This window comes from Grammomys surdaster, unplaced genomic scaffold, assembly GCF_004785775.1.
Source record: "Grammomys surdaster isolate TR1022 unplaced genomic scaffold, NIH_TR_1.0 126198, whole genome shotgun sequence".
NCBI lineage: Eukaryota > Metazoa > Chordata > Mammalia > Rodentia > Muridae > Grammomys > Grammomys surdaster.
In genome coordinates, this window is record NW_021621003.1 from 2,845,420 (window position 1) to 2,858,076 (window position 12,657).

Consider the following 12,657-nt stretch of genomic DNA (forward strand, 5'->3'; position numbering starts at 1 on the left):
TCGTTGACCGCGACCTTGAAGTGGTCAGCTTCAACCAGGACTTGTATCTAGGAACCAAACATGGAAACAGTCAAAACATGCAACAACCAGTGCAATTTAGGCATTCCACCACCGTGCTTTCCAGGGCATACTGTCTGCCAGGTTTTGTTTTCATCTGTTAATGTCTATGTAAAGAGGGAAGAAAAATATATATTCTTAAACCAGTGTAGTCTGAGTTCAAGAAGTTCGGTATTTCATTTTACTTGCAGAATCTAGAACAGTGACTGAATAGCAAAAAAAAAAAAATCTAGATTGTCAGATTTAAAACACAATAAAAAGGTCTGGAGAGATGGCTCAGTAGTTAAGAACACTGCTCTTCCAGAGGGCCTGAGTTCAATTCCTGCCAACCACATGGTGGCTCATACCCATCTGCATTGGGGTCTGATGCCCTCTTCTGGTGTGTCTGAAGAGAGCAATGGTGTACTCATCTACATAAATAAATCTTTTTTTAAAAACACAAAAAGATAAAGTTATTGGAAGAATTGATAATGGCAACCATAAAAACAGTTTATGTACATAAATGTTTAGTTTTAGCCAGGCTGTGGTGTCACATGCCTTTAATCCCAGCACTCAGAGGCCGAGGCAGGAAGATCTCTGAGTACCAGAACAGCCAGGGCTACACAAACCCTATTTTCTCCACCAACACTCTCCAAAAAACCACCCACAAAAGTTCAGTTTTAATGGGGCCTAGAATACCTAGAAGTTAAAAATGACAACATAGGAAGGAATTCCTTAATGACAAATATTAACTTACAGGACAGGTTAATTTATAGCCAGTTTTGGGAAGGCCAGAAATACTTTTCCCCATAGTTAATGAACATTCATCCATGAATCCTGTAAATGGAGTTTTGTGATCTAGAAAATCGATGCACTATTAGACTATTTGGAGAGGTACCAGTGGCTCCTCCAATGGGGAGGCTCCCGAAGGAGCTGAGGAACGTGCTGCTCCTGGCAACATCCCTTGCCTGTGGAGGCTGGAGGTTGCCGGGGTAGGGAGGAAGGTTGGCCGGGTGCCTAGGACAGGTTTTCCAGTGATTCCCATTGATAGAAAATGTAGGAGTACAGCCGCAACTTACTTTGAATGGTTTGCCGCTCTCAAAGGGGAAAACTGACTGTCTTTCTTCCCTTCCCCAGTTATTGTCCTGCTTTGTGTTACACACAATGACTCTTTTGTTGTTCTCATTGAAGCGGGGGTTAAAGTGGAAGGCGATGTCATTCCCTCTCTTGAAATTCAGAGTAAGACTGTTTTAAAACAGAAATCAAAGAGAATTAAAGTGAGTATCAAGTCAAGAACATCTAACTTTCTAAAATACAAACCCTTTCATAATATGTTGGAACTGTTTTTCTGTTCTGGAGGCAAAGAAGGCACAGTATAAGATCCAACTCAAAAAGAACAGGCACATCCTCTCATTCATTGCTGTAATCACCTTGGAGGTTCAGCGGGACAATATGCCTTGTCTGTTCATTGAGACAGGATCTCACTATGTAGCCCAGACTGGCCTCCAGCTCATGAGTCTCACCTATCTTGGCCTCCCGAGGGGTGTGATTCCAAGTGTGTGCCACCAGCTGTCTTGTTTGGGGGGTCATTCCTGACTGTAGTGCTCTCTTCACAGACACACTCTTGTGTATTCAGGCAAATGCTTCTCCATAGCCTCATAGTTTTAGACCCATCCTGAGAGCATTTTGTACCTTGCTATACATAATAATAATGATTCTTTTCTTGCCCTGATAGATTACTCTTAATATCTGTCAAGACCAAGCCAGCTACCTAAGAACTGTCAAATACCTGACTTTGTCATGGTTAACCGGGAAGCTCAGAACAGCAGGGTACATGGATGTAGCTAATGTTTCCTTCCCGGTTGCTATGTCGTAAAATCAGGACACGCCACATTATGAGGTGGGACTGTCGAAAGTGCCACTTGAACTTTCTGACCCTTTTTGTTCTTGTGTGTTAGTACAAACAAACACAACTCTGTGGTTAAGGGGCTGGCCCTACTGGGTTTCTTAAGGTGAGCTCCCTACAGTAACACTAAAAGCTAGATTCTCATGTGTAGTTTACATAATCTTCTTAACTAAAATAGTCTGTATTTCGAAACCATTCAACAGATTGGTGGTTGGGGTCACCCTTGTACCTGTTTGCGTTGGGTTTCACTGTGCCCATGATTGTGATCAGCATGCGAGGCATGACTCCTCCAGGCAAGGGCAGATCGTAGGGCACTGTCTGGGACAGACAAGAATTCCAGTGTCAGTAAAGCATGGTGTTTTCTTGGGGAATGTAAAGGTACATTGCAAACATTGTTACAATGCATGTGACCAATACAGAACCTGGGTAGATTCTGAGGCCACTTTGTCCAGGGCCTAAAGAGATGGAAAATAGTGTTCCCTGTGTGCACAAAAGTTAATTGAGAAATTAACAAATTAAGGAGCAAATGTTCTTGGACCATCATGGGCTGTTTCAACCCATAATTCATCCACATGGACTCATTTTTGTAACGTTTTAACCTAGACTGTTGAGCAACAAACAATCTTTTCATGCACAGGTCCCTGGGTCCTTTGTCACATGACATACAGCACCGTAATTCTCCCTGAGGAAAGGTTTGTGTCGACTGGGACTTCTGTGCTCACAGGTCACCAGCTGAATGCTTTGCACAATAGTCTGTGTTGAATGTGCACTTCTATGGTTCATTCCACAAGTGTTGAGCAAAGTGCTTAAGGTGTGGTCATCCCAAGATCTCTGTCCCTGCCTCTGGTCTCTCTCCTCTATGAAGCTTCCTCTGTCCCTGCCTCTGGTCTCTCTCCTCTATGAAGCTTCCTCTGTCCCTGCCTCTGGTCTCTCTCCTCTATGAAGCTTCCTCTGTTCCTGCCTCTGGTCTCTCTCTATGAAGCTTCCCCCTAGGTTCTGCTGTCTCCCAAACGCCCATCTCTCGCCCTGATCTGCAGGAGACCTTGTATCTGCTTCCCGAAGTTGCTCCCAGAGGGTGGGTGAACTGGAAGGCTCCTTGCATGGGAATGAGCTGGAGGAGTCTCCCCTACCCCATCCTTTCCCTTTCCTGCATCCCTGGTTTGGGCTAAAGTTTTGCAGCCTTGAAAAGCTCTCAGTATTTACTGGGGTTATAAGTATAAGCCGCCAAACTCAGTTAGTGTTTATTAATAATGCAGCTTTGCCTCATATTATAATTAGTTTTTGAAACAGGATCTCAATGTAGACCAGATTGGCCTCATATTTACAGAGATATTTCTGCTTCTGTTTCCTAAAGGTGTTCACCACTCATTATTGCTACAATCTTAACTTGATTTATATTAAAGCACCTTTATCAATGCCTTATCAAGTCACAGAATAAACTCAGTATTAACACACTCCTTTTCCCACTTGACCAATTACATCCCCGTGGTTAGCCCTTAAGACATGGCTCTAAGCAGCAGGCTTAGATTCCCCCAATGTCCTCTCCACTTGTACAGCAAGCCCACGAAACAACCCTTCCTCCTTACCAGTGGTCCAGTGGGGGCACCATAGGGTCCAGCAGCAGGATAGGCTCCAGGCGCACTGGGGTAGGCCCCAGGTCCCCCAGGTTGCCCTGGGAAGGCTCCAGGGGCAGTTGGGCCAGGATAAGCTCCAGGAGCAGTTGGGCCACCCGGGTAGGCACTAGGAGGAGCCTGTCCAGGATAAGCCCCTGGAGGAGCCTGTCCTGGGTAGGCCCCTGGAGGAGCCTGTCCTGGGTAGGCCCCTGGAGGAGCTTGTCCCGGGTAGGCCCCAGGATAGGAGGCCCCTGGGTAGCCCCCTGCCCCAGGCTGGTTCCCCCATGCACCCGGATATCCTTGAGGGTTTGGGTTTCCAGAGCCAGCTAAGGCATCATTAAGCTGTAAAGAAAGACAAACAATTAGAGGATGGGACTCCTTCACTACAGAGAGTTCAGGGGACTACAGGCATTCGTGATTTAAGAAGCTGAGAGATGGGAAAAGATTCACACTCTTCCCTCGCCTATTCTGCTGTTTTGAGTTTGGTCCTCTGCTGTTTTGTATTATATTTTACTGGCCTCTCATTGTTAGAGATCAGGGTGGGTTAAGCTCTTCCTGCCTACAGGAACTGGCTGGTTCCAAGCACATATCAACACGAGAAATGGCTGCAGGTGTTGGCATGAGCAGACTATGCCATGGTCCTGCTGCCTCCAGGACACACATCACTGTTGCGGAGGCCACGCCTCTCCCTGGACTCTGCTGTTGGAAAAACAAGCCTATCACTAATGGGTCTAAATGCACAAGTGAGCCAGAGGGAATTTCACAGTAGGAGGATCAAAGGGAAAGCTCCCGGTAGAAATGAAACCTTTAACCCGTGTGAGTACGTATGGGGCCAAGAAAACAGACATGAAATACTTACGGAAAAGCTGTCTGCCATTTTCCTAAGAGAGAAAAGCCAAAGAGAGTTATTAGCATTTGAGCCTAAAACACTTTACAAACCATCATGAGATTAAACATCACAAATAGTTCATGAGCAATTCCAGTCATTCTACAATCATTTTGCCTAAGTCAATGGTACTGGGCCTTAAAACCATCTTGTCAACAGGCTGGAATGCATTCTAGCTAAATTCCAAACCCACTGAGGTTGTGAAGTCAGACCTTGATGCCAGGCACTTGTGTTCTGAAGCCGAGGAGTAAAAGACCTTGGGGGCTAAGGAGTAGGTTGAGAATTTCCTGCCTCTTCTCTCGGTGAAAGATGGTACAAGACACAGCTTCTCCTGGCTACCTGCTTCCTTGGGTTTTTCTGCCCTTGCAAGGAGGATTCATGGGAAATACAGCCCTCCTCTCTTCCCAGCCTCAGCACTTCTGGGACATTAGAGGAAAGCTATCTGTGGGTTCCCATTGAGCTCTCAAAGACAGCTGACATGGCCTGGTTATTTATTCTTGTTTGGCACACCCTGGTGCCTGCTCTGCGCCATCACTTTCCACAACCACAGGGCCCACAGACCAGCAAGCAACATGAGACGCATGCACACCAGAGTATGCTCAGTGCCGCAAGACTCTGCTGGGACATTCATATCTGAGAGCTTACAGGTGAGCTGGGAAGGGCGATGATGGTGGACAGGTGACATTGGTTGGTTAGATTTTGAAGTGTTCAGTATTAAGGTTTTTCTGTGTAGCTCATCTTAACTTTGAACTTATGATCCTCCTGCCTCAGCATCTCCAGTGTTGGCTGTGGTGCCTGTGTTTGTTTGTTTTAAAGGTGCTCAATATTCCAAATAAAACAGCAGTTATTCAGCCAAACAAAGGTGAGTCAGGCGGCAATGTGAACAGAAAGCAGTTGCATTCAAGATACTGCCAAACAGGTTTGCCTTACACAAAGCTGTTGAGGGGCTGGTTTGTAGACATAGCCTGTTTCCTCCAGCTTGTGTTCCTGTGCCACACCTATAAAACCACAAAATGCCTGGAACCTGCTCCCCCCCCACCCCCTTCAACAGATCCCTCAATGCACCAGAGGGCAGCTTTGGTTTGGAAACTTTTCTTAGGGTGCTGGGGATTGGATTAGCAGTAGCATATTTGATATTAGATATGCATTAGCATATTTGGCAAGCAGCCACTGGAGGGCAGCTTTGGGCGGGGGTAAGTTTGATCAGAGCTCAGAATGACCGCATCATTTTGCTACCATGAGAACTACCTGGACCTGGAAATAAACAGACTCCTCTGACTTCATTTGCCCACCTGTGATATTTTACTCAATTATCCCAAGAAATAACATGATTAGGTGAGCATAGTGTCCCTGCCTGTGAGCTCAGCGTTCTGTAGCATAAGAACCCCCATGAGGCTGAGGTCAGCCTGGACCACACAAAAGCTCCAGGGTCTCATTCTAGCCTTCACCACTCATAGCAATCCTCCTTCCTCAGCCTCCCAATGACTGGACTCAAAGGCATGAGCCACAGTTTCTGGCTTCAGAATTTTCTTAAGAAAATAAAACCTAGGCTGGGCAGAGTGGCACACAGCACTCAGAAGGCAGGGGCAGGCAGATCTCTGTGAGTTTGAGGCAAGCAGAGTTGAGGTCTACAGAGCAAGTTCCAGACCAGCCAATGCTACGTAGTGAGATCTTGTTATGAAATAGTTTTGAAGTTCAAAGTGGGCAGAGAACTTAACACTTCTGAGTAACCTTTCTCCACCCCTTCAGCAATATCTCTGGCTTCAAGCCATTAGATGCTAGTGGCACACTACTCTATAACTCGTGACAACCCCAAATGTTTTCAAACATGGACAAATCTCTAAGGCCCAAACCACGTATGGTTGAAAACTACCAATCCAGGCTGTTAATGTCTATCCCTAGGTAAATGTACATACAAGGGACCATAAAAACCAATAAAGAGTTTCAGTCTTTAAAAGTAGCCAAGTTTACAAGGAAGGATGGTCACCACTGCCACCTCAGGTCTAGCGAGGCTGAGGCAAGAGGAACGGAAGTGTGGAGCCTGACTGAGCTGCATAGGCAGACCGTGTTTCAAAAACAAGAGCGATCTATTGCTGGGCATGGTGCTGCACAGCTCTAATCCTAGCACTCAAAAAGCTGAGGCAGGAGGATTGAGTTTATCGTTAACCTAGGCCACATAGCTTTTGTCTCCAAAAGCTAACCAACGAACACTTCCCCCTAATGAAACCCTATTTTTTCCTTCTAAAGTACACTACAGCTTAAAGAGACTTGAAGATTTACAAATTAAACTCTTAAGCCTGAAGGCCAAATCTCTGATAAATAATGTTTCACTCAAAAAATTCTCTGTGAGAAAAAAAGAAAACAAACAACCTAACTTTACCATTTTCCCTAAAAGGTGCTCTAAAAACAGAACACCAGTCAAATTATGTGAAAAGAACAATACATCGAGAAGTGCTAAGGGACACGTCCACATGAAGCTTTGCTCTGCGCAAAGCCTCTGATCAGGGCTGGCTTGGTCTATTTTCCAATCTGACCAAATGAAATCCTAGAGGCAGCAGATTTCACTGAGACTCACGTGGGCCTTGGATGACACTTTGGACAGCACTGTGACACATTCCACAGGATGTCAGGATAATGACACCCTCCCAGCACTTGTACAGGGATTTTCAGTTCCCAGAGAACTTCCACAGAATTTTTATTTTCTTAGCAATCTGGTGACACTGGCTGGAGAAAATATTCCCACTGTGAAGTGAGGAATCCGAGAGCTGATTCAGAGGCCGAAGCCATCTCATCGGCATCCTGGGAATGAGGGCCCATTTCCTGACTCCTGATTCATGTTTGTCCTATACTAGTATAAAAGTATACATTTTTGTTGTTTTAAAATCTTTCAAAATGGCTAGGCAGTGGTGGTGCATGCCTTTAATCCCAGCACTTAGGAGGCAGAGGCAGGTGGATTTCTGAGTTTGAGGCCAGCCTGGTCTACAGAGTGAGTTCCAGGACAGCCAGGGCTATACAGAGAAACCCTGTCTCGAAAAACCAAAAAAAAAAAAAAAAAAAAAAAAAAAATCCTTCAAAATGTTTAGTTACTTCCCTGAAAAATTCTCTGGCTTGTTCACCCAGAACTGCATAGCATGCTGAAATAGTAAACAGATTTAAAAATAAGATAGAGCTTTGGCCAGAACACTAACTTGGTGAATCATTCAACACACAGGCTACTGAGTACAGAATGCTTTTGTGCACAGTCACATTGCTAAGAAAAACCACATTTTAACCAAAAAATTATGTTTTCCCAAAAAAGTATTGTTTTTAGTTTTTTTTACAGTATTTACTTCTCAAACACAGATTTTTTATTGAGGTATGTCTGTGTGTGTGTGTGTGTGTGTGTGTGTCTGTGTCTGTATGTGTGTATGTGTGTGGTGTGTGTGTGTCTGTATGTGTGTGTGTGGTGTGTGTGTGTGTGTGTGTGTGTGTCTGTGTGTGTGGTGTCTGTGTGTGTGTCTGTGTGTGTGTCTGTGTGTGTGTGTGGTGTGTGTGTGTGTGTCTGTATGTGTGTGTGTGGTGTGTGTGTCTGTATGTGTGTGTGTGGTATGTGTGTGTGTCTGTATGTATGTGTGTGTCTGTATGTGTGTGTGTGTGTGTGTCTGTGGTGTGTGAATGTGTATGTGTCTGTTACAGTGAAGATTTAGGCTTTGGCTATTGAGGGAGCTGGGCAGAAAGGCACCTGAATCATACATAAGACCGCCCGAGGACACTTGAGGTCACTGGCAAGAAGTAAGAAGTTTCTTTATATATCTCAAGACAGGTCTTACTCTTTGGCCTGGGATAGCTTGGAATTCTAAATGTAGCCTATGCTGGCCTTGAACTTGAGATTCTCTGGGTTCTGCCTCCTGAATGTTGGAATTACAGGCACTTATTCCGACATCCATCTAAGGAAATGTTCTTTGGAAAGCGTCTGTACATACTCAGGAGGCAGAGGCAGGTGGGTGTTATAAATCCAGTCCTGCCTGATGTATGAACTTCTAGCCAGTGCTACCTGTGAGACCTCATCTTGAAAGATGATGAACAAGTGTTTTTGACCCAGTGAACTATCTCATTGATTGAGAACCCCTGAATAGACTCATTCTACAGGAAAATGATCAATTTTCCAGTCAACCCTCAAGCAATTCTCTACCTCTTCTCCTCTGTGTACAATTTAGTGAGCCATCTATTAAACACTTGTAAGCTTAAGCCTGAAAGACCCCATCAAAGTCCTCTCCAGAACATGGACTCAGTACAGATTTTAAACCAAACTCCTAAACATTGTGAATTTAGGAAGCTAGTCTCCATCAAAGATAAATATGACTATCTTAGGAAAAAAGTCTAGTGTAAAGATGATCCACATCTGTAATCCCAGCACTTAGGAAACCATGGTAGAAAGAGCACCACAGGTTCAAGGCTAGCCTGAACTCTGTACTGAGTATGAAGCCAACCAAAGTTATGGTGTAATACCCTATCTCGAGAAACAAGCAAAACAAAGCAAAAATGTGATCAGTGACCAAGAAGGAGACAATTGCTAGGTGTGGTTCTACTGGCCTGGAAAAATCACAAGTTCTAAACCAGCCTAGACCACATAGGAAGACCTTGTCTGAACAAAAAATTCTTTCAGTCTCAAGGTCTTGACCTGCACCCCCCACCACCAAAGACTATTGTTGCAGAAAAGCAAGTTTTTTTGTTATTAAACTTCAATTTTTATGGAAACAGTTGGGTGTGGTAGCTTACACTGTTAGCTACTGTACTTGGGAGACTGTAACAGGACTGAAAATTGAAAGCCAGACTGGGCTACACCTGCCTAAGCTGCAGTGGCATCCTGCCTCCTTGTGATGGTCTGCATATGCATATGCTTGGCCCAGGGAGTGGCACTATTAGAAGGTGTGGCGCTGTTGGAGTAGGTGTGCCACTATGGGTGTGTACTTTAAGACCCTCATCCTAGCTGTCCGGAAGCCAGTCTTCCACTAGCAGCCTTCAGATAAAGATGTAGAACTCTCAGCTCTGCCTCCACCATGCCTGCTTGGATGCTGCTATGCTCCTGCCTTGGTGATTATTGACTGACGATCTGAACCTATAAGCCAGCCCCAATTAAACGTTGTCCTTAGAAGAGTTGCCTTGGACATGGTATCTGTTCACAGCAGTAAAACCCTAACCAAGACTCTTCTCTTTCCCCCCAAAAGCAAATAAATGGAAATATAAACTTGGAATTTCAGAAATTGGTGAGGTTTTACACAATTGTGATTCCTGTTGTTTTCCTCAGAATTAGCCGGGTCACAAAGTCCAAATGTTCTCATTAACTAGAAACCCTACTCCCCAGGGATCGATTTACAAATATTCCAATTCCTTCAAATAAGAATCACTTGCTTCCTACTAGGGTTAGCCAGAATCCTAAACCACAGCCTCGATCCCCCCCTCCTCAGTTCCCCGTTTGAATAACAGATAATTCAGGATAAATGCAACTTTTGAAAGCTAAGGGTTTGTTTTGCACTCTGAGACAAATACCGCCACACCCAAGACTTCCTCCACCCAGATCTAGAGGTTATTGCACAAATATCCACACTGGTCAGGGATGAGTCACTTGGCTTACAAAAAATTTTAGAGGTTACAGTAGTTCTTCATCGCGACACATGCGCACTAGGGCCTGGGCAGCACTTTTGCGTGCGATCAGGAAAGCAGGGAGTGGCTGTAGCCCCTGCCACCGCTGAACCTGGTGGAACCCACTGGTACCATACAGCAAGATCTCTAGCGGAAGGCTTCCAGGTGCACCAAAGGAGCCTACTGGCCAAGTCAGGAATCCTGGGCGATGTCTGCTGGATCTCCAAACTCCTACCCCAACCCGCAACGTGCCAGGAGGGGCACCTGATTCCTATGACCAAGCTAGGGGCAACTTGGAGCCAGGCTACACGGTAGATCTCCGTGGGTTGTGGCTCACTGGAGCGCAGGGCTTCGGAGGCATCCCGCCATCCCAAAGAGACTTAGTATGTCGGTCATGACTAACTTTCTCCGAGAGTTACCCGCTGGAGAGCCACGACGGTGGACCAGCGCCTGGGACCCTGAATGGAACTTCCGCCCATCTCCCGGGAACCCAGCCCTTTCTTGGTGCACTGAGCAGTACCGGTCCCCTTACCCCGCGCCGCTCACCTGGTTAGTGCTCTCTGTGCTTCTCGCCTTGTTAGTGCTCCTCCTGCTGCTCCGCTAGCTGTTAGAGCTGGGCGGTGGCTCGGCGGCTTCTAGTATACTTTTCCCCGGGCCCGCCCTCCTGGGGCGGGGCAGCATCCCTCGCCCTGCAGGCGCCTGCTTGGACCGCGCCCCGGGGACCCCGGAGTTTCCCCAAGGTGGACTGGAACACGCCCGCCAGCCTGTGCCCCTCACCTGTTCCCCGCAGTGGGTTCTTGCTCATCGCACCCAGACTCTCAGACTCACCCGATTCCCTTGTCTGAAGCTGACTTTCGTGGTCTCACCCTGCCCCTATTTCCTTCAGCTGAAGCCTTCCCCAGAAATGTGCAGTGACTTTGAGTGTGAGGGGAGGGAGGAGCAGGTGTCCCTGACATGTCTGAGATGTAAGAGGCGCCCCCGTTTGCAGTCACTCCTGCTCTGGATTTTGCTGGGCTAAGTACCCCAGTGTGGAACATAGTAGGTTCTCGGTGGGTATTTGTTGAGAATGAATGAATGAATCAATGAATACTTGCGGACAAATGAATGAATGAATGAATGAATGAATGAATGAATGAATTAGAATGAATGGGTAAATTGCTTCCTAGGAAGATGTTTTCTTAAAGATTGGAGAGTCCAGCACAGCAAGGGACAGTTAAGTCAAGAGAACAGGGTGTAGCTCTGTCTGTATGAAACGTTGTTACAAGAGCAGCCGCTTTTGCAAGAAGGCTGATAACCAGTTTGGAAGCCTTTATATAGATAAAAACTGAGTGATGTGGTTAAGGATGTTCAAGATAATTTTCCCCCGGTTTCAGATAACATCAGCTAACATCCACCAAATGCTTATGCACCCCACGCTGTGCCTAGGGCGTTACATACGTTTATGGAGTTGGCATTATTTTAATCCTATTAGGTCCAAAGCAGTCCCCCAAAATGCCAGTGCTGGTTCTAAACTGGGGGACTCTGGCCATGCAAATAGAAGCTCAGAGGTGGTTTCAGTTGACCAGGAACTCCCTTAGTCTGCCTCCAAATGTCAACTACCTCAGGCAAGGGCATCTACTTCTCTGTCAATCCCAACAGCCTCTAACAGCCCAAAGCCCCCCATTCTTCTTACTTCTCCCCACACCCAGGTCGGGGGGGTGTTTGTTGTCTTGGTGGTTTGAGCCCCAATAAGCTTTTCTTTCTACCCATGGAGTTAGTTCAGTTCAGTGGTTTCACTGTGCCCTTGCTTACAAATCCCATTTTAGACATGAGAAAATATGTGTATAGAGAGTTAAGTGTAATCCGGTAAGGGTGCTTGCCTAACTTTGATCCTTGTAACTCATGAGGAAAGCAGAGAATCAACTCTTGAATGTTGTCGTCTAAGCCACACACACATGCTCACATGCATATGTGCAAACATAAATGCATTTTAAAATATTAAAACAGTTAAATAAAATTTTAGAAATGAATAAATGTGTGGGTTTTTTTTTTAAATCACTGTAGGTAGGTGTGGTGGCTCATGCCTTTAATCCTCTTGGGATCTGCATGCTCTTGGGATGCAGAAACAGACGGATCCCTTCGAGTTTAAGGCCAGCCTAGTCTGTATGGGAATGTGAGGCCACCAGGGATATACAGGAAGGCCCTGTTTCAAAAGCAAAAATTAAAAACCCCAAACAATCACCGTTGCCACTGGCTTCTGTAAACCATGGAGCAGCCCAGATGTCACCTGGCTGTCAAGATTTCCTGTAGTCTGGAAAGTAATCAGTTATTACTGTGTTAACAAGTAGTCTCAGCCAGCTGTCCACAACCAGAGGGAAATGTGCATTCACCAGTAGCACTGGGGAGGCCTGCTCTCTTTTCTAGGATAGATTTACAAGCTCTACAGAGCCCCTGCTGCCCCTCCAAGCTTACACACACGGAAGTCACTGTGCGGCTGGAGAAGAATTCAGACGCCATGAACTCTCCTCTACACACGTAGCCTGGCAACCGATTTGTTTGAATGAGTCATCTGTAGATGATTAGCATGTGGGCATCGAACAAGATGGACTGAGAGG

General features: G+C 45.9%; 1 protein-coding gene across 1 annotated transcript; it reads right to left on the reverse strand.

Moving 5' to 3' along the window:
* Window positions 1-2: 2 nt before the first annotated feature.
* On the reverse strand, window positions 3-10,728 carry Lgals3 (galectin 3; the record flags this gene model as incomplete). The annotated part of the gene is made up of 6 exons (XM_028758500.1): window positions 10,610-10,728; window positions 4,415-4,436; window positions 3,529-3,897; window positions 2,172-2,260; window positions 1,116-1,281; window positions 3-47 (listed from the first exon to the last, which is right to left on the reverse strand). Coding segments are annotated over exons 2-6 (687 nt in total), but the record flags the coding sequence as incomplete, so codon positions are not given.
* Window positions 10,729-12,657: the final 1,929 nt, after the last annotated feature.